Source organism: Thalassophryne amazonica, chromosome 5, assembly GCF_902500255.1.
Source record: "Thalassophryne amazonica chromosome 5, fThaAma1.1, whole genome shotgun sequence".
NCBI classification, from domain to species: Eukaryota; Metazoa; Chordata; class Actinopteri; order Batrachoidiformes; family Batrachoididae; genus Thalassophryne; species Thalassophryne amazonica.
Genome location: NC_047107.1, coordinates 121,356,553 through 121,376,490, shown reverse-complemented (window position 1 = coordinate 121,376,490; position 19,938 = coordinate 121,356,553). Strand labels below are relative to the sequence as shown.

Sequence of the window (19,938 nt, the reverse complement as noted above, 5' to 3'; positions counted from 1 at the left end):
CTCTCCTGCTGCGTCGTCATCTGGACCGGACACGTATACAAGAATGACAGTGATCTGTCCGAACTCCCGCGGAAGATAAAAGGGTCTAAAAGATAGTATCTCATAGTCAGGTGTGCATACTTGCTCTCGTATGCTGTATTGAGTGGCCCAGCTGTTATCCACAAACAAACACAGACCCCCTCCGATGGATTTGTGCGCAGTGCGCGCGTCCCTGTCCGCTCTGACAGCGGTGTAGCCTGACAGGCTCGGTGTATCGTGATGATCTTTAAGCCATGTTTCCGTCAAACACACAAGATTACTCTGTCTAAATTCACTGTCATGCTCGGCTCTCAGCACAAGTTCATCGAGTTTATTGCTTACCGAGCGGACGTTAGAGTGATGACAGGCAGCGGGAATCTGCTGCGGCGTCTCCAGAGTCGGTGCCTCACGCCTCCCCTGGAGCCACGCTTTTTCCTCTTCCCCAGACATTTAAGAGGCCGTCGGATTTCCTGACAGTCCGCAGGTAGACAAACTGAAGGAACCCCACCAGGTGAGCGAAGTGACAAAAGATGCTCTCTGGTGTAAGTAAGGAAGCTTTGCCGGCTTGTGAGGCAGCTCCCGTGCGCAAACGCTGATAGGCAGAAAATGATCCACAGCAGTGCGATTTTCATTGCGACGATAAGGTCCAAAGTGCAAAGTGCAGTGAAGTTCCGACAGGTCACATCCACATTAAACCAATGAACTGCTTAAAAAAAAAATTACGTTAAAACAAATTTAATAACGCCAACAGACAAACAGTGAAACAAACAGTGAGCGCAGGGTCAGCAGCAGGCCGCGCCCCCGGAAGTAAAAACCGTAGTACCATATCTTCTGGAGCAACCCCGGTGACAGACTGTTTAAACGTCACTTCCTGCACAGCTGTAATTCAGAGCTGTTGTGGCTCAAATCTGGAATCCACTCATTTGTTTTTGATGATGCTCAGCACTTCTTAGCCAGACGCTCATGTTGACATTACAGGTTAATGCGATCAGGGGCCCGTTTACCACAGATGCTCCTCTGGGCTCCTCTGGCAGGTTTATAGTCGTTGCTGTAGACGTGCCGCGTGTCACGGACAGTTTTAAGTACAGGTGTTAGATGGCAAACTGTCCTCTAATATCTGGATGCCACAGTACCAACATGCTTCACCATAACAAAAGGCTTTTATTCTGAAAGTACTGTGTTCTGTAGAAAAGCTTTAGTTTTCCATCAAGCAAGAGTCAAGTTCCAATGCATTCTGATTTCGTGCCATTTCCACCTGTAATATTTTAATATTTCAGAGTCAAACGTGTCAGATGTGTGTGCTGCAAATACAAAGTGTCTCTTTTTGTTTTACCACCATGTGAAATGAAGATGTTTGAGACAAAAATTCTAGCTTAAATGTACAAATAAATAAGAAAATTGTGTCCTTTTTGAATTGCTGAATATAATCAGAGTTGATTTACTTTTTATAAGATAACATCAGTAAACTGTGAGGTGAAACTAATTACTGGAAAAATACTAAACATTTTTTAAAAATGAAACAATATGACCAGAAGGCAAATTGAGCTTATTCACATTTTTTTTATTTAGTAAGAATTAATAAATTGTACAAAAAGACAACAAATAGAACATAATATATTATTTGAAGTGTTGTTTTTCTCTGTGTGGTCGGGTCAAGAGTCAGTGGTCAGAGTGAGAGAGCAGCTTCTTCACCATCTTGGAAATTAAACAAACACAGGAGGGATGTTCTTATCTAATCGCCATGTCGCAGAAAACATCAATAATAATTACATTAAGTTAAAAAAATAATAATAATAATCTCGAGGTGTACGATGGAGTGAGGATGTGTCCAGTCACAGCAAACGACTGACTCAAGGAGATAAACATCGCCGCCGCTGCTGCTGAAAACAGACTGTACCTCAATCAGACAAAGGGGGCAGCAGTGATACTTCAGCTACCACGCAGGTGCCGTATTGGCCAGTCGCCTCATTCGCCTGTGAAGTAAACAAAGCAGAGCTTCAGCAACAATGATTCAAAACGAAGAAGCAAAAACCCAAACAAAAGAATTGAAGGTAGAATTGATGGTAGCTCAGTGGTAAAGTTTCTACTGGCAATCAGAGCTTTTGGAAAGCCTGGGATTGAATCCCGTGGGTGATGTGTTTTGTATATTTTTTTTTTCTTCACAGCAGATGTGTAACCACATCACACAGCTGCTGGCAATGTGTTCCCTCGTGCACAAACTGCTGCACCGACATCGTGTACGCCTATCCGTCGGTGCAATGTTTCGTGGTGTGCTCATACAAGCTGTTCCGACGGGAGTTGCCCTGAGTTGTACATATTTGCACTGTGTGTGAAGGGGCCCTCAATCCTGACTAGTCTACCAGACCCTGCCAGTCTACCAGTCCCTGCTGCTGAAAAACATCCCCACAGCATGATGCTGCCACCACCATGCTTCACTCTACCATACAGGTTTGATTGGTGGATTGCTGGAGAGATGGTTGTCCTTCTGGAAGGTTCTCCTCTCTCCACAGGGCAATGCTGGAGCTCTGACAGAGTGACCATCAGGTTCCTGGTCACCTCCCTGACTAAGGTCCTTCTACCCTGATCACTCAGTTTAGACAGGCGGCCAGCTCTAGGAAGAGTCCTGGTGGATCTGAACTTCTTCCATTTATGGATGATGAAGGCCACTGTGCTCAGTGGGACCTTCAAAGCAGCAGAAATGTTTCTGTTCCCTTCCCCAGATTTGTGCCTCCAGACAGTCCTGTCTCTGAGGTCTACAGTCAGTTCCTTTGACTTCATGCTTGGTTTGTGCTCTGATTGTCAACTGTGGGACCTTATATGTAGACAGGTGTGTGTCTTTCCAAATCATGTCCAATCAACTGAATTTACCACAGGTGGACTCCAATTAAGCTGCACAAACATCTCAAGGATGACCAGTGGAAACAGGATGCATATGAGCTCAATTTTGAATTTCATGGAAAAGTCTCTCTTTTTAATAAATTTTCAAAAAAATCTAAAAACTTAACACATTGTGATTATGGGGTGTTATGAGTAGAATTTTGGTGGTAAAAAATGAATTTACTCCATTTTGGAATAAGGCTGTAACAAAATGTGTGAAAAGTGAAGCGCTGTGAATACTTTCCAGACACACTCTCAGTTTCCTAGAATGATTTGAGTATCCCAGGCCGGCAACTTTAGCACAACCCACCTTGTGTTTCTGTCCTGATCTCTGATCTTCTTCTCCATCTCAGCATCTGTCAGGGTCTCCAGCAGGGGGCACCACTGGTCAGCATCACCTGTATTTCTAATGGCAATCTCCACTGTGGGCAATGGGTTCTCACTGCAGAACACCAAAAACACATACAACCATAAATCAGGTGTGGGCCATTTACATATTATTATTATTACTTAAAATTGACAAAAAAACAAAAAGTGCGGAACCACCCAGGCAGACAACCGGTCTATTACCACATCCCTAAAATAACCACCTATCTGCCGCAATCAAGTGCTGGATCACGCAGAGAAACAAGCCACATGGCCAAACGTCACAGCTGATGTTCCGTCACAAAGCAAGAGATAATCCTTATCTTAGTCTCAGTAAGTGCCCAGTGGATACAAAGTCAATCAAGCAAGGAACCCTTCGGTACCAAGAATCCTTCAAAAACGCCTAATACCAAAGACATTCAGTCATCTCTTTAGGTCACTGGTTCGTGTCCAATTCTCACAACCATACAGCAAGACAGGCAGCACCAGGACCCTAAAGAGTTGGACCTTTGTTCGCCTGCAAAAATATAGACATCGCTAAACACCTCTGTCCAGCAACATCATGACTCCATAAGCTTGTCCCAGGCACCTCTCAATCTCAAAGGCTGAGGACCCAGAGGCATGAATGTTACTGCCACGTTTGTGGTTGGAATTCACAAAATGGGCAAACTTTGAACTACATGTATACGAATAAGCTTAAGAACCAGTGGTGGGTACAGCTAACCAACGCGTCGATAACAGCTAATCAGCTAACTGGAAAGTTATCTTTTATGAAGTTAAACCGATAAACCAACCAAAAAATTATCAGAAGATACAGATAACCAATAACTTTCAGTATCATCTCCAGTACACATGGATGCTTAGGAGAAAAAAAAAAAAGACAGCAATGTGATTCATCTGCCTTGGGGCAACTGTTTGTTGTGATTTGGTGCTATATAAATAAAATTGATTGATTGATTGATCTATAATATTCAAGACAGCAAAAGTTACCCTGAATGCTATAGGTGTTTGGAAAGCTAAGGGGAGGTCTAAGGGGAAAATTTTGAGAATACAAGTGCCCTGTGGTGCATTCTGGTGCATTCTTTGGACTAAATTTGGACCTGAAACAGCTGTTAAATTTCTTTTGTGATCTCATGCAGTATGGCACAACATGTGGCTTTTGAATGCATGTTGTGCATCCTGTAGGAGCATGTACAGAATACAAATATAGCTAAATCTTCAGGAAAACTATTTAGTTTGTTTGTGATTGGGCTCAAAGACTAGGCAATTAAAAATCATAACTCTCAACTAAAATGTTATAAATAACTTCCTAACTGCTTTCAGACGAGGTAAAGAGATATCACATCATAATATCATACCATAATACTGAAGCCACTCAATTGCTATTATTCATTCAATAATGCACAACAATAAAATGTTAAATTTGTTTAAATTATCCATCTCAGTCTGAGCCCAAAACACCTCTAAGAATCTGAACCTGAATTTATTTTATACAGAAATGTATTGCTTGACATACCTTGATTAACATACCTTATAGTAAAAAAGCCACATATTCTTGTGTAAATTCCTGTAAATCCACTCAAAGCCACTGTCTTTTCCCATGAAAAACATCTACATTAATAAAAACTCATTTACATTGTGTAAATTCATGCAGCCTAAATCCATTCAAAGCCAGTCTTTTTCCCAATGAAAGAAAGACTAGATTAATGAAAAAAGTCACAATCTTTTCTAAAATCCTCCAATGTTTATTTTCCAGAGAGAGAAAAATTCTTACCGTGTTTCCTGAGAGGGCACAGTTCACTTTTCCCGTTTCTTTTATCTTTCAGGTGTGTTGATGAAGCCAGTGACAATTCCACGGATTCTTGTCCTTATCAGACTTTTTCAAACTATCTTTCTCGCCATCTTCTCTCTGTCCGACGTCAGTCCGTGACAGAGACATGCTGCACAAGTCTTCTTTTAAAAACTTTAGCGCTCTAAAGGTTTGCGATATCCACATGCTACATTTAGCTAAAGCTTCGTGCAGGAGACAGCGTCGCCGCAGCAACCAACCAGTCTCGCTTTACGACAACTGTCACAACAGCCAGGCTTTTTTTTTTTTTCCTCTGAGGTGTCCGCGGACTGCCGCGGTCTTATAAAACTTGCACAATGTCATTAAAAAAAAAAAAAACACTTTGCGATAGACATTTTTAAAACTCAGTGACAATCATGATTACAGAGTAAAACACTATCACCTCCCCCCATGATGATTGCAAAAACAATGTCGGACTCTGTAGTTTTCTCTGGGCCCCTCCCCAATCGGACCGGGAGTGACATGTTTAGCCGCATGTTCTCCTTGAATTGCTGGCTGTCTGAGTGGTGTCCAAAAAATGAGGTGGGCTTCATAGATAATTGGCAAAGCTTCTGGGGAAAACCTGGTCTTGTTAGGAGAGACGGCATCCATCCCACTTTGGATGGAGCAGCTCTCATTTCTAGAAATCTGGCCAATTTTCTTAAATCCTCCAAACCGTGACTATCCAGGGTTGGGACCAGGAAACAGAGTTGTAGTCTTACACACCTCTCTGCAGCTTCTTTCCCCTGCCATCCCCTCAACAACCAGTAAAAATCTATTTAAGCATAAAAATTCAAAAACAAAAAATAATATAGCACCTTCAACTGCACCACAGACTAAAACAGTTAAATGTGGTCTATTAAACATTAGATCTCTCTCTTCTAAGTCCCTGTTAGTAAATGATATAATAATGGATCAATCAATCAATCAATTTTTTTTTATATAGTGCCAAATCACAACAAACAGTTGCCCCAAGGCGCTTTATATTGTAAGGCAAGGCCATACAATAAATATGAACAATAGTGTTTCTTAAAGCGAGGATCTAGACAAATATGACCAATAAGGTATGAGGACACAAACACATCACAACACCATGACACAGACCAGAGGAACCTATTCATCTACTACCTATTCATCTACATCTGGAGACAAGAAGGATATAACTCAAAGGATTGCTGATCATGGAAAAGTAGAACTGAGAACATTTAAATACACAGACCACAATGTACTGGACTTGGAGCACAATATAGACCCGGACAATAATTTCTTCGCAAATATCAATGACAGTTGTTGCTATTATACAGATGAACAGTTTAATTGGATCATTAAAACGGATAAGAAATTATCAATAATCCATTTCAACAGCAGAAGTCTATATGCAAACTTTAACAACATTAAAGAATATTTAAGTCAGTTTAAAAAAATATTTAACATAATTGCTATATCAGAAACATGGATCAATGAAGATAAAGGAATGGATTTTGAACTGGATGGATATGAATTTAATTGTGTAAACAGAAAAAATAAGAGTGGAGGAGGAGTGGCTGTGTATGTGGATAAGAACATGGATTATAAAATAGTAGACAATATGACAACTGTGATTGATAACTTATTAGAATGTATAACTATTGAAATATGTGAAGAAAAAAGCAAAAATGTATTAGTCAGCTGTATATATAGAGCACCAGGATCTAGTATTGAAACATTCACTGACTGTATGGGAAAAATGTTCTCAAAAACTAATCAAAAAACTGTGTTTATTTGTGGTGACTTAAATATTGATCTGCTCAATCCAAATAAGCATAAAATAACAGATGAATTTATCAGTATAATGTACAGTATGAGTTTATATCCAAAAATCACCAGGCCAAGCAGAATTACATCCCATAGTGCCACCTTAATTGATAATATATTCAGCAATGATATTGAGAATAACACTGTGAGTGGATTATTAATCAATGACATTAGTGATCATCTACCAGTTTTCATCGTTTATAATAGAAACCATCGGCGGAATCAGCCAGAGGAGAAAATAAAATACAGGCGAGTGCGGACAGAGGAAAACATGAACACACTAAAGAAGGATTTACAGGAGCAAAACTGGGAAAAGGTATACAGTGAAAGTGATGTTGACAGTGCATATGAAACTTTTTTACAAATATTTACATCATTATATGATAAAAATTGTCCAATTAAACAAGACTACAGAAAACAAAAAATCAAAGCTCGACCATGGATGACGAAAGGGTTACGAAATGCATGTAATAAGAAAAATACACTGTATAGAGAATTCATAAAACTAAAGACTAAAGAGGCAGAAAATAGATATAAGAAATACAAAAATAGATTAACTAATATTATACGGGTATGTAGGAAGGAATATTATAGTAACATATTATATAATAACAAAAACAATATTAAAGGAATATGGGATATATTAAATAGCATTATCAAAAATGGTAATAAAAAACAGAGTTACCCTCAGTATTTCATTGATAATAATGTCAAGAAGGAAAATAAGGATGAGGTAGTCAACGGTTTTAATAATTTTTTTGTAAATATTGGACCAAGCTTGTCAGAAAAAATTCCCGATTCCCAATCTGAGGATTGGGATAATAATCTTATAGAAAGAAATCCCTGTTCAATGTTCCTCACAGCAGTGGATGGAAATGAAATTATAGACATTGTGAATAATTGTAAATATAAAACATCTACCGATTTAAATGAAATTGATATGGTGGTGGTAAAACAGGTCATTGAATGGATTGTAGAACCATTAACATACATCTGTAACTTATTTCAAACCGGTAAATTTCCCAATCAAATGAAAATAGCTAAGGTTGTGCCGCTGTATAAGACTGGGGATAGACACCACTTCACAAATTATAGACCTGTTTCTTTGCTTCCACAATTTTCCAAATTATTAGAAAAGTTATTCAATAATAGATTAGACAAATTCATAAATAAACATAAATTACTTACTGATAGTCAATATGGATTCAGAGCACATAGTTCAACATCACTTGCATTCATAGAATCAGTTGAGGAGATTACAAACGCCATAGACCACAAATTACATTCAGTTGGAATATTTATAGACCTTAAAAAGGCTTTTGATACAATTAATCATGACATATTAATCAATAAACTTAAACAGTATGGGATTAGGGGGTTGGTGTTGCACTGGGTGAGAAGCTACTTAAGTAACAGAAAACAGTTTGTGAAGTTGGGGGAATATACATCATCATGCTTGGACAATGCTTGTGGCGTCCCACAGGGGTCAGTATTGGGTCCAAAACTGTTTCTAATTTATATAAATGATATTGTCAATGTTTCCAAAATATTAAAATTAGTATTATTTGCAGATGACACAAGCACTTTTTGTTCAGCGGGGGATTTACAGGAGTTACTGAGGAGGATCAGTATAGAAATGGGAAAATTGAAAATATGGTTTGACAGAAACAAATTATCATTAAACTTAAGTAAAACAAAATACATGTTATTTGGCTATTGTAATACAGACATACAGGTTCAGTTACAAGTCGAGGGGGTAGATATTGAAAGGGTACATGAAAATAAGTTTCTGGGGGTGATAATAGATGATAAGATAAACTGGAAGACTCATATAAAACATATACAAAGTAAACTGTCAAGAAGCATTTCAGTTCTAAACAAAGCGAAACATATTCTGGACCACAACTCACTCCGCATTCTTTACTGCTCACTGGTTTTACCATATTTACAGTACTGTGCAGAGGTATGGGGTAATACTTATAAAGGTACAACACAATCACTATCAGTAATGCAGAAAAGAGCTATAAGAATTATTCATAATACTGGCTATAGAGATCATACAAATCCACTATTTTTACAATCCAAATTCTTAAAATTCACAGACTTGGTTCATTTTCAAACAGTACAAATTGTGTATAAAGCAATAAACAATTTACTTCCAGCAAATATTAAAAATATGTTTTTTAACAGATATGGGGATTACAGTCTGAGGGGGAAATTTAATTTAAAGCATCAGTGGGCACGAACAACATTAAAAGGTTTCTGTATTTCTGTCTGTGGGGTGAGGATGTGGAACAGATTGGGAGTGGGGCTCAAGCAATGTCCAAGCATAAACCAGTTCAAACAGCGGTACAAAAATATGTTTTTTTCTGGGTATAGGGAGGAGGAAGGGTAATGAGGGTTAGGGTGTTTTTGTTTTTTGCTTCGGCTTGTAAATATATAGTATTTTGTATGTAAGTAGGTATGTGTAGGTGTATATTTATGTTTGTGTATATATATGTGTATATATGTATATGTGTATGTATGTTGATGTGTGTATGTATATATATATATATTGGTATCGGTTTAGGTGTGTAGGAATCTATGTGTATATGTGGCAAAGGGTATTACTGGTTGTGGGGAAGAAGGGGTAGGGATAAATAAGCTGATGCTTCACCCTACCCCTTTTCGGACATGTTGGGTACACAGTAGGAACTTTTTTGTTGTTGTCTTTACTGATCTATCTTGTAATTGTTGTTGTATCAAATGTTCGAAATAAACAGTTTTCATTCATTCATGTAAAACCCCAACGGTCAAAACGACCCCCTGTGAGCAAGCACTTGGCTACAGTGGGAAGGAAAAACTCCTTTTTAACAGGAAGAAACCTCCAGCAGAACCAGGCTCAGGGAGGGGCAGTCTTCTGCTGGGACTGGTTGGGGCTGAGGGAGAGAACCAGGAAAAAGACATGCTGTAGAGGGGAGCAGAGATCGATCACTAATGATTAAATGCAGAGTGGTGCATACAGAGCAAAAAGAGAAAAACAGTGCATCATGGGTGCATATAATGGATCAACATATTGATTTATTCTGCCTTACAGAAACCTGGTTACAGCAGGATGAATATGTTAGTTTAAATGAGTCAACACCCCCGAGTCACACTAACTGTCAGAATGCTCGTAGCACGGGCCGGGGCGGAGGATTAGCAGCAATCTTCCATTCCAGCTTATTAATTAATCAACAACCCAAAGCTTGACTCTTAGTCTTGTCCATCCAAATTGGAAGTCCCAAAAACCAGTTTTATTTGTTGTTATCTATCGTCCTCCTGGTCGTTACTGTGAGTTTCTCTGTGAATTTTCGGACCTTTTGTCTGACTTAGTGCTTAGCTCAGATAAGATAATTATAGTGGGCGATTTTAACATCCACACAGATGCTGAGAATGACAGCCTCAACACTGCATTTAATCTATTGTTAGACTCGACTTGCTTTGCTCAAAATGTAAATGAGTCCACCCACCACTTTAATCATATCTTAGATCTTCTTCTGACTTATGGTATGGAAATTGAAGACTTAACAGTATTCCCTGAAAACCCCCTTCTGTCTGATCATTTCTTAATAACATTTACATTTACTCCAGTAGTGGGGAATAAGTTTCATTACAGTAGAAGTCTTTCAGAAAGCGCTGTAACTAGGTTTAAGGATATGATTCCTTCTTTATGTTCTCCAATGCCATATAACAACAACGGGCAGAGTAGCTACCTAAACTCTGAGTGAGATAGATTATCTCGTCAATAGTTTTATATCCTCATTGAGGACAACTTTGGATGCTGTAGCTCCTCTGAAAAAGAGATCCTTAAATCAGAAGTGCCTGACTCCGTGGTATAACTCACAAACTCGCAGCTTAAAGCAGATAACCCGTAAGTTGGAGAGGAAATGGCATCTCACTAATTTAGAAGATCTTCACTTAGCCTGGAAAAAGAGTCTGTTGCTCTATAAAAAAGCCCTCCGTAAAGCTAGGACATCTTACTACTCATCACTAATTGAAGAAAATAAGAACAACCCCAGGTTTCTTTTCAGCACTGTAGCCAGGCTGACAAAGAGTCAGAGCTCTATTGAGCCGAGTATTCCTTTAACTTTAACTAGTAATGACTTCATGACTTTCTTTGCTAATAAAATTTTAACTATTAGAGAAAAAATTACTCATAACCATCCCAAAGACATATCGTTCTCTTTGGCTGCTTTCAGTGATGCCGGTATTTGGTTAGACTCTTTCTCTCCGATTGTTCTGTCTGAGTTATTTTCATTAGTTACTTCCTCCAAACCATCAACATGTCTATTAGACCCCATTCCTACCAGGCTGCTCAAGGAAGCCCTACCATTAATTAATGCGTCGATCTTAAATATGATCAATCTGTCTATTAGTTGGCTATGTACCACAGGCTTTTAAGGTGGCAGTAATTAAACCATTACTTAAAAAGCCATCACTTGACCCAGCTATCTTAGCTAATTATAGGCCAATCTCCAACCTTCCTTTTCTCTCAAAAATTCTTGAAAGGGTAGTTGTAAAACAGCTAACTGATCATCTACAGAGGAATGGTCTATTTGAAGAGTTTCAGTCAGGGTTTAGAATTCATCATAGTACAGAAACAGCAATAGTGAAGGTTACAAATGATCTTCTTATGGCCTCAGACAGTGGACTCATCTCTGTGCTTGTTCTGTTAGACCTCAGTGCTCCTTTTGATACTGTTGACCATAAAATTTTATTACAGAGATTAGAGCATGCCATAGGTATTAAAGGCACTGCGCTGCGGTGGTTTGAATCATATTTATCTAATAGATTACAATTCGTTCATGTAAATGGGGAATCTTCTTCACAGACTAAGGTTAATTATGGAGTTCCACAAGGTTCTGTGCTAGGACCAATTTTGTTCACTTTATACATGCTTCCCTTAGGCAGTATTATTAGACAGCATTGCTTGACTGCTTTTTTGCATTTACGCAATATCTCTAAAATTAGAAAGGTCTTGTCTCAGAGTGATGCTGAAAAACTAATTCATGCATTTATTTCCTCTAGGCTGGACTATTGTAATTCATTATTATCAGGTTGTCCTAAAAGTTCCCTGAAAAGCCTTCAGTTAATTCAAAATGCTGCAGCTAGCGTACTAACGGGGACTAGGAGAGAGCATATCTCACCCATATTGGCCTCTCTTCATTGGCTTCCTGTTAATTCTAGAATAGAATTTAAAATTCTTCTTCTTACTTATAAGGTTTTGAATAATCAGGTCCCATCTTATCTTAGGGACCTCATAGTACCATATCACCCCAATAGAGCACTTCGCTCTCAGACTGCAGGCTTACTTGTAGTTCCTAGGGTTTGTAAGAGTAGAATGGGAGGCAGAGCCTTCAGCTTTCAGGCTCCTCTCCTGTGGAACCAGCTCCCAATTCGGATCAGGGAGACAGACACCCTCTCTACTTTTAAGATTAGGCTTAAAACTTTCCTTTTTGCTAAAGCTTATAGTTAGGGCTGGATCAGGTGACCCTGAACCATCCCTTAGTTATGCTGCTATAGACTTAGACTGCTGGGGGGTTCCCATGATGCACTGAGTGTTTCTTTCTCTTTTTGCTCTGTATGCACCACTCTGCATTTAATCATTAGTGATTGATCTCTGCTCCCCTCCACAGCATGTCATTTTCCTGGTTCTCTCCCTCAGCCCCAACCAGTCCCAGCAGAAGACTGCCCTTCCCTGAGCCTGGTTCTGCTGGAGGTTTCTTCCTGTTAAAAGGGAGTTTTTCCTTCCCACTGTCGCCAAGTGCTTGCTCACAGGGGGTCGTTTTGACAGTTGGGGTTTTTCTGTAATTATTGTATGGCTTTGCCTTGCAATATGAAGCGCCTTGGGGCAACTGTTTGTTGTGATTTGGCGCTATATAAATGAAATTGATTTGATTTGAAATTTAATAAACACAAACCGAATTTCAGACATCATATATATATATATATATATATATTTATTAATTACTCTGGAACAAAGAGGACAGACAGTGTTGTAAAGGACAAGCAGGACGTTATAGAGCAAACAGGAAGCGATTGCAGCTCACAATGGTTCCAATTGAAAATAATGGAGAAGCAAACAGTTTCTTCTGGCATTTTTACATAAAACAAACAATAATTACGTCTATAAACCCAGAGAATATATTCACAAAAGTTTTAGACACAATATGCAAAGGGTTTAATGCTGTTGTCCGTGTGGAGCCTGATCAGAGTGTCTCAAATGCATTTCTCCTGTTGTGAACTTTTACGGTACCCACATTGCAATGCGCACACACCATGCACAACTAAAAATGGATAAAATGCAGTCACATAAATCAGTTTTAACTGCGCGCTGAATCCTGCAGCATTGATTGTACAGGCCAAACACTAATTAAACATCAGAAGATGGAGCTTGGATGAGACAAACATTGTGAGTGGTGTGATCTCACCTGAAGGCGTACGTCCTCTGGTGCCAGCTCAGCTGGCCCCGAATGCTGTACGCGATAGTGGTGACAAACTCGCCGCCCAGGCCCAGCTCGGAGCACAGCTTCAGGGCAAACTTCTCTGGGGAGTTCTCCCTCTCAGACATGTCCCACTCAAACTGGTCCACCAGAGAGATGTTCCCAACGTGGATGTTCAGCTGGAGAGAAGACATCAACAGTGAGGAAAACATGGCTATTTGGAAATGTTTAAACTCTAACCTATTTAAACAGTGTTGGATTGTTGCACCAACGATCTTCAACACGTAAATAGTCACGTCACTGGTATCGGCTCCACGCTGTATTTTGAAGCGTCACCTTGATGATAACCCTTTGGTCCGTCTGATCCTCCAGGAGGCTGTCTGTGGGATAAGACTCAATCTGCTGGCGTATGGCAGAGGCGATGGCAGGGACGAAGGCGAGTGGGTTGAGGTCCAGGTCGTCACACAGGATCTCAGCGAACATCTCAGGTGTCATGAGCTTCTCTGGAGTTTTCAAAAAGGAGGGGAAATCACCACCGGATTCTGAGACTGAAGGCTCTTCAGCGCCATCAGCCTAAACCTGATGCTACATGTTACCGTTCATGTTCCAGGTGAAAGCATCTCTGAGCTTTTGTCCCTCGATCTCCATGTCCAGACGAATTGGAACCAACACTTCAGCCTGCATGGCATTTTCATGGATTACTGCCGGGTCGTGGTCATCAAAGCTGGGAAAGAAACAAAGATAAATATTTTCCAGTACAGTCAGCATTAAGGTTTTCTGATGCAAGCCAACACAAAAGACTAGTTCTCCTCACATACTGTGCAAGTCAGATCTGCTTATTAATGTTATTTCTTCTTAAATCAGATGAAGGGCTACCCTGTGCTCACCACAGCGGAAAGGTCCTCTTCTTGTCGCGGCCCAAGCGGCTGCGGTTGATGGTTGTGGAGCACGGCACAGCGTCCAGGTGATGCGAGCTGTTGGGCAGAGTGGGAACCCACTGGCTGTTCCTCTTTGCCTTCTGTTCCCTAGTGACCACCCCCCCCAAAAACCAAAAGCACTTCAAACTGCCGTACTGATGACAAGGTTTTAATTTCACCAACAGAGTTCTGAGTCATTAGCAGGAGGAGGAACATAATCACAACCTCTGATCAAAACTAAACTGCTGCTCGACCTCCATCCAGCCATTAAATACAAAAAGTCCAGATGGAGGTTTTAGCCTGTGGTTTTGGAAAAGTGACAGGAGCCGGCTGACACTTACTGCGCACCAGAAGAGCTGAGATAAATTCATATTTCCTCAAACAACCACTCAGTGTAAATGTTCGTATCGGAGCATAGCTGCTTGTATTTATGTGTTTGTCAGGTTTTCAGACCTGAGTGCAGCTGTGACAACAACAACATAAAAGCCTCAATGGTGTCACGTTCTCACAGCGTAGAAAACAGTCCAACACTCCTACCTGAGGTAGGCGGGCGGCTCAGTGCTGATGGACACGGCTTTGTACTTCTCATCATTCCCTTCAAGGATCTCCTCCACCTCAGAAGCCTTCAGCAGCGTCACACTGGTGGCCAGCTGAGTGTAGCCGTGATCTGAACACCAAGACAAAATCCGACAACCTTCAAAGCTCCACAGACGCAAGAAATCCTCCATCTTCAGCAGATGACTTTACAATAGAAGAAAGTCAAAAAACACCAGTAGCCAGTTTGTGCACCCTCTGAATTTAAAGTAATCTTTTAATTTTTTGACTCGTTCATTTCTGCCACAGTGAAGTTTCTTCTGACAGAAAAACAAACCTTGCAGTGAAAAGAATTTAGAAACCAAATACCGTCACATTAGGGCAGCAGAAATGAGTGAACATGCAGATATTATTGTATCACCTCTCAGCTGCAGATCTCTGACTGCGCTACTGACCGTGCGACGACTCCACAATTTTTTTCCGTTCTTCTACTGATGCCAGTTTTCTCCATAATGATGGGTATCTCTTATACAGAGAACCTCTGAACATACGCAGGTAATTTCCAACCTGAAGATACAAAGATGTGGAAACAAGAAACAATCAAAAAAATAAAAACGGTTCCACCAGTTGTTTCAGCTGTGAAATACGGGCAGTGAAGACCCAGTGAAAACTACAAAGAAAACTGGAATTACAGGGATAAATTTAGACAATCAAGTCTCACAACACAATACACAAAGGATATTACACACAAGGGACCATTACATCAGCTGACAAGACAACAAAGCAACAACAGAGATTAAGGTCCATAAGTATTTGGATAGCAACTTTTCCCCCCTCCTTTTCTTTTTAATTTCAAGTGGTATTTGATATGGTAAGGCATTCCAGCACTTTGGGTAGTATCCAATAGAAATAGCTGGAATTATTGAGAGACAGAGGGTCATCATGATCCATGATGGTTCCAAGAAGATGGACATTAACAATGTGGCATCATGCATGCATTGAACTATCCCGTTGTTAAGCTCTGACATAACAGATGACGTGATAAATCTGTTTCCAGGTCCAAAGACCTGCAAGTTTACAATTAAAGTTACATCTGTTTGATCCTTTTAAGGATCTACAGTTTAAGTTTAGTTTATGTTCATAGTGTGCGCAAACCTCTGTCCCTCCCTTCTCCGCCTCCACCTCCGTTAACCGCATTTGTCTGTTTCTAAGGTAAGAACACTTAATAAAACTTTTTTCTTTTACTTTATATACTCGTATTTTATTATGCACAGGTAAAATATACATGTCTGTTTGTTAATAAAAAAATATTTATTACAATAAACAGGACATTAAAGTGCAAACTTCACTTTCCCCCCTAATGACATGAACAGGAAGCGATCGCAACTCATGGCAACACCCACTGAAAATAACGGAGAAACGACTTGAGCATCTGGCATTTTTACATAAAACAAACGCAGTAACAACGTCTAAAAACCCAGTTAATATATCGAGAGATTTAGACACAATATACAAAGAGTTTTATGTTGCGATGTTAATGCTGTTGTCAGTGTGCAACAGTTTAAGTGCAGCCTGATCAGAGCATTTAAGTGCAGTTCTCAATGACAGCACGCCTCTTTTGTTTGGAGCCGGAAGTTGAAAATCACATGATGCATTACGTCACTCGTAACAACTGGATAATAGGAAACCCCATGTAGAATTTCTTTAGGACTGAGCCTTAGAGATCCAACACCCCCCCCATCCCAAAAATCTAGAAAAACTAAATCCACTCAAAAAGGTTGCAAGCTTGGCCACTGAGGCAATATAACTCAGGGATCGGTAACTAAATACGTATATATAAATGAAGACTAAATACAACTTCTCACCTTAAATCGTTAGAAATTTGTTGTCCCGATATTACAAAATTGTCTCATTGTAAATGAAACCGTTCCATTTGGTTTGCATAAAATAGGGTCAAAAAATTGGCTCCTTTTTGTCAAGCTGTAGCCTGAAGGTTAGGGTTACGACTGTCCATAAACGGTGATGTTGGGAAGTTTAAATACAACCCCAATTCAAATGAAGTTGGGACGTTGTGTGAAATGTAAATAAAAACAGAATACATTGATTTGCAAATCCTTTTCAACCTATGTTCAGTTGAATACACCACAAAGACAAGATATTTAATGTTCAAACTGATAAACTTTATTGTTTTTGTGCAAATATTTTCTCATTTTGAAATAGATGCCTGAAACACATTTCAGAAAAGCTGGGACAGTGGTATGTTTACCACTGTGTTACATCACTTTCACCTTCTAACAACACCCAATAAGCATTTGGGAACTGAGGACACTAATTCTGATCGTCATGATTGGGTATAAAAAGCGCATCCACAAAAGGCTCAGCAGCTCACAAGCAAAGATGAGGTGAGGATCACCACTTTGTGAACTGTGTGAAAAAAAATAGTTCAACAGTTTAAGAACAATGTTTCTCAACATTCAATTGCAAGGCATTTAGGGATTCCATCATCTACAGTCCATAAATTAAACTTAGAATATTCAGACAATCTGGAGAACTTTGTACATGTAAGTGACAAGGCCGAAAACCAACATTGAATGCCCGTGACCTTCTATCCCTCAGGCGGCACTGCATTAAAAACAGACATCATTTTGTAAAGGATCTTACCGCATGGGCTCAGGAACACTTCAGAAAACCATTGTCAGTTAACACAGTTCATCATTACATCTACAAGTGCAAGTTTCCCACTGTAGCCAAGTGCTTGCTCATAGGGGGTCGTTTTGACCATTGGGGTTTTTCATAATTATTGTATGGCCTTGCCTTACAATATAGAGCGCCTTGGGGCAACTGTTTGTTGTGATTTGGCGCTATATAAAAAAAAAGTTGATTGATTGAGTTGATTAAAACTCTACCATGCAAAGCGAAAATCATACATCAACAACATCCAGAAACTCCACCACCTTCTCTGGACCCGAGCTCATTTGAAATCAACAGACGCAAAGTGGGAAAGTGTGCTGTGGTCTGATGAGTCCACGTTTCAAATTGTTTTTGGAAATCATGGATGTCATGTCCTCCGGACAAAAGAGGAAAGAGACCATCCAGATTGCTACCAGTGCAAAGTTCAAAAGCCAGCATCTGTGATGGTATGGGGGTGTGTTAGTGCCCATGGCATGAACAACTTACACATCTGTGATGGCACCATTAATGCTGAAAGGTACATCCAGGTTTTGGAGCAGCACATGCTGCCATCCAAGCAACGTCTTTTTCAGGGATGTCCCTGCTTATTTCAGCAAGACAATGCCAAGACACATTCTGCACGTGTTACAACAGCGTGGCTTCTTAGTAAAACAGTGCGGTTACTAGACTGGCCTGTCTGCAGTCCAGACCTGTCGGCCATTGAAAATGTGTGGTGCATTATGAAGCGTAAAATACAACAACAGAGACCCTGGACTGTTGAACAACTGAAATCGTACATTAAGCAAGAATGGGAAAGAATTCCACCTACAAAGCTTCAACAATTAGTGTCCTCAGTTCCCAAATGCTTATTGAGTGTTGTTAGAAAGAAAGGTGATGTAACACAGTGGTAAACATACCACTGTCCCAGCTTTTTTGAAACGGGTTGCAGGCACCCATTTCAAAATGAGCAAATGTTTGCACAACAACAATAAAGTTGATCAGTTTGAACATTTAATATCTTGTCTTTGTGGTGTATTCAAATGAATACAGGTTGAAGAGGATTTTCAAATTATTGTATTCTGTTTTTATTTACATTTCACACAACGTCCCAACTTCATTGGAATTGGGGTTGTAACACTGGGTGGCATAATATTAGCAATTTGTGGTTTGCTCACAGCACTGTATCAATAACAACTGCCTTTTAAATTCTGTACTCCACTATAACAGAGTTAAAATGAAGCAATTAAGAAGTGCTCGAAGTTTAGACTTCCAGCCTAAATTCATAAAGTTTGACAAAAAAATATCAAATTTAATACGTGCTTCCATTTTCAGAAGTAAACAATCGCTTTTACAGCTAGTTTTTCTTAAGACAATTCAGTGGATGGACATAAGAACATTTTCAACATCAATGAACATGTCTTGAACTTGATTTAGATCACAAACAGTACTCTTCAGTACAGTAAATCTGTCTCAAATGATGACTGATCAAGAAAGGAGGAGACTTGTGAGGAAAGCCACCACGACACCTCTGAAGGAGTCACAGGCTTCTGGAGCACCATCAGCACAGGAACAGGCAATTTAGACAAGAAAACAGGTCAAAATCTATGCACGAGTTCCCTATGGGGCTTCTGCCAAAGTATATCTGGGATTTCACGTCTTCTTGAGAAAATCCTGAAGATTACTTATGACATGAATCATGTGAAAATATAAATTTCAACTCGCTTTGTACCTTCCTAGCTAGCTTTTAATATTAGCAAAGCTAACTCTGACAAAAAATAATAAGATAAACCAGTGTGATAAACTATTTTAAAGTCAAACTTTGCTGTGATATTGAATAACCACAACGGGCTTCATCCTCTTTTTAAAATGTTTAAATTAACTTGAAATAAATGAATGAGTCTGTTAGCATTGTTAGCCTAGAACCTCCGAACAAAACCATGACAGATAGGAGACAATAAAGCAACACGAAACAAGCGAAATAGGCACAAAATAACTTTTTGATAGAAAGACGAAAACAAACCTCGGAGCCGATCATGTAAAAATCTCCATCTTCTTCCAGCTGGAATTTCACAGGTTTTTGTCCAAACGTTTTGCTAAGCGCCATAGCGAAAAGCAACAGTGCTAAATGCTACTGCGCGTGCGCAAAATAGAAAACCCGTCCAATGGCTGAGCAATGACGCAACGCCAGGCAGCCAATCATTGGATCGGTTTGTTCTTCTTCTATCGAGTTCATTGGCGGTTTGTAAACCTAAACAGTGCATTACTGCCACCAAGTGTTTGGAGGTGGAGCATTGGAGGGCAGGAAAGTGGAGAGAATTGCACGCTTACATATCTCCTGAATAACACGGTTATTGGATCGATTTTAATTCCGTCTCCATACTTACAGGGAGAGATTATGAGACTAATATTTAAGGAGGCCAAAATGAAGAAACTACTTTTTTAGCTTGTTGCTTAAAAATTAAATCTTTGA

At 39.7% G+C, this 19,938-nt stretch overlaps 1 protein-coding gene across 1 annotated transcript; it reads right to left on the bottom strand.

The window, feature by feature from the left end:
- Positions 1 to 1,558: 1,558 nt before the first annotated feature.
- On the bottom strand, positions 1,559 to 19,617 carry smarcb1a (SWI/SNF related, matrix associated, actin dependent regulator of chromatin, subfamily b, member 1a). The gene is made up of 9 exons (XM_034171220.1): positions 19,489 to 19,617; positions 15,254 to 15,365; positions 14,802 to 14,931; positions 14,235 to 14,372; positions 13,944 to 14,071; positions 13,684 to 13,850; positions 13,336 to 13,526; positions 3,206 to 3,337; positions 1,559 to 1,991 (listed from the first exon to the last, which is right to left on the bottom strand). Exons 1-9 carry the CDS (start codon positions 19,570 to 19,572, stop codon positions 1,952 to 1,954), a joined length of 1,122 nt encoding a protein of 373 aa, XP_034027111.1. The 5' UTR covers positions 19,573 to 19,617; the 3' UTR covers positions 1,559 to 1,951.
- Positions 19,618 to 19,938: the final 321 nt, after the last annotated feature.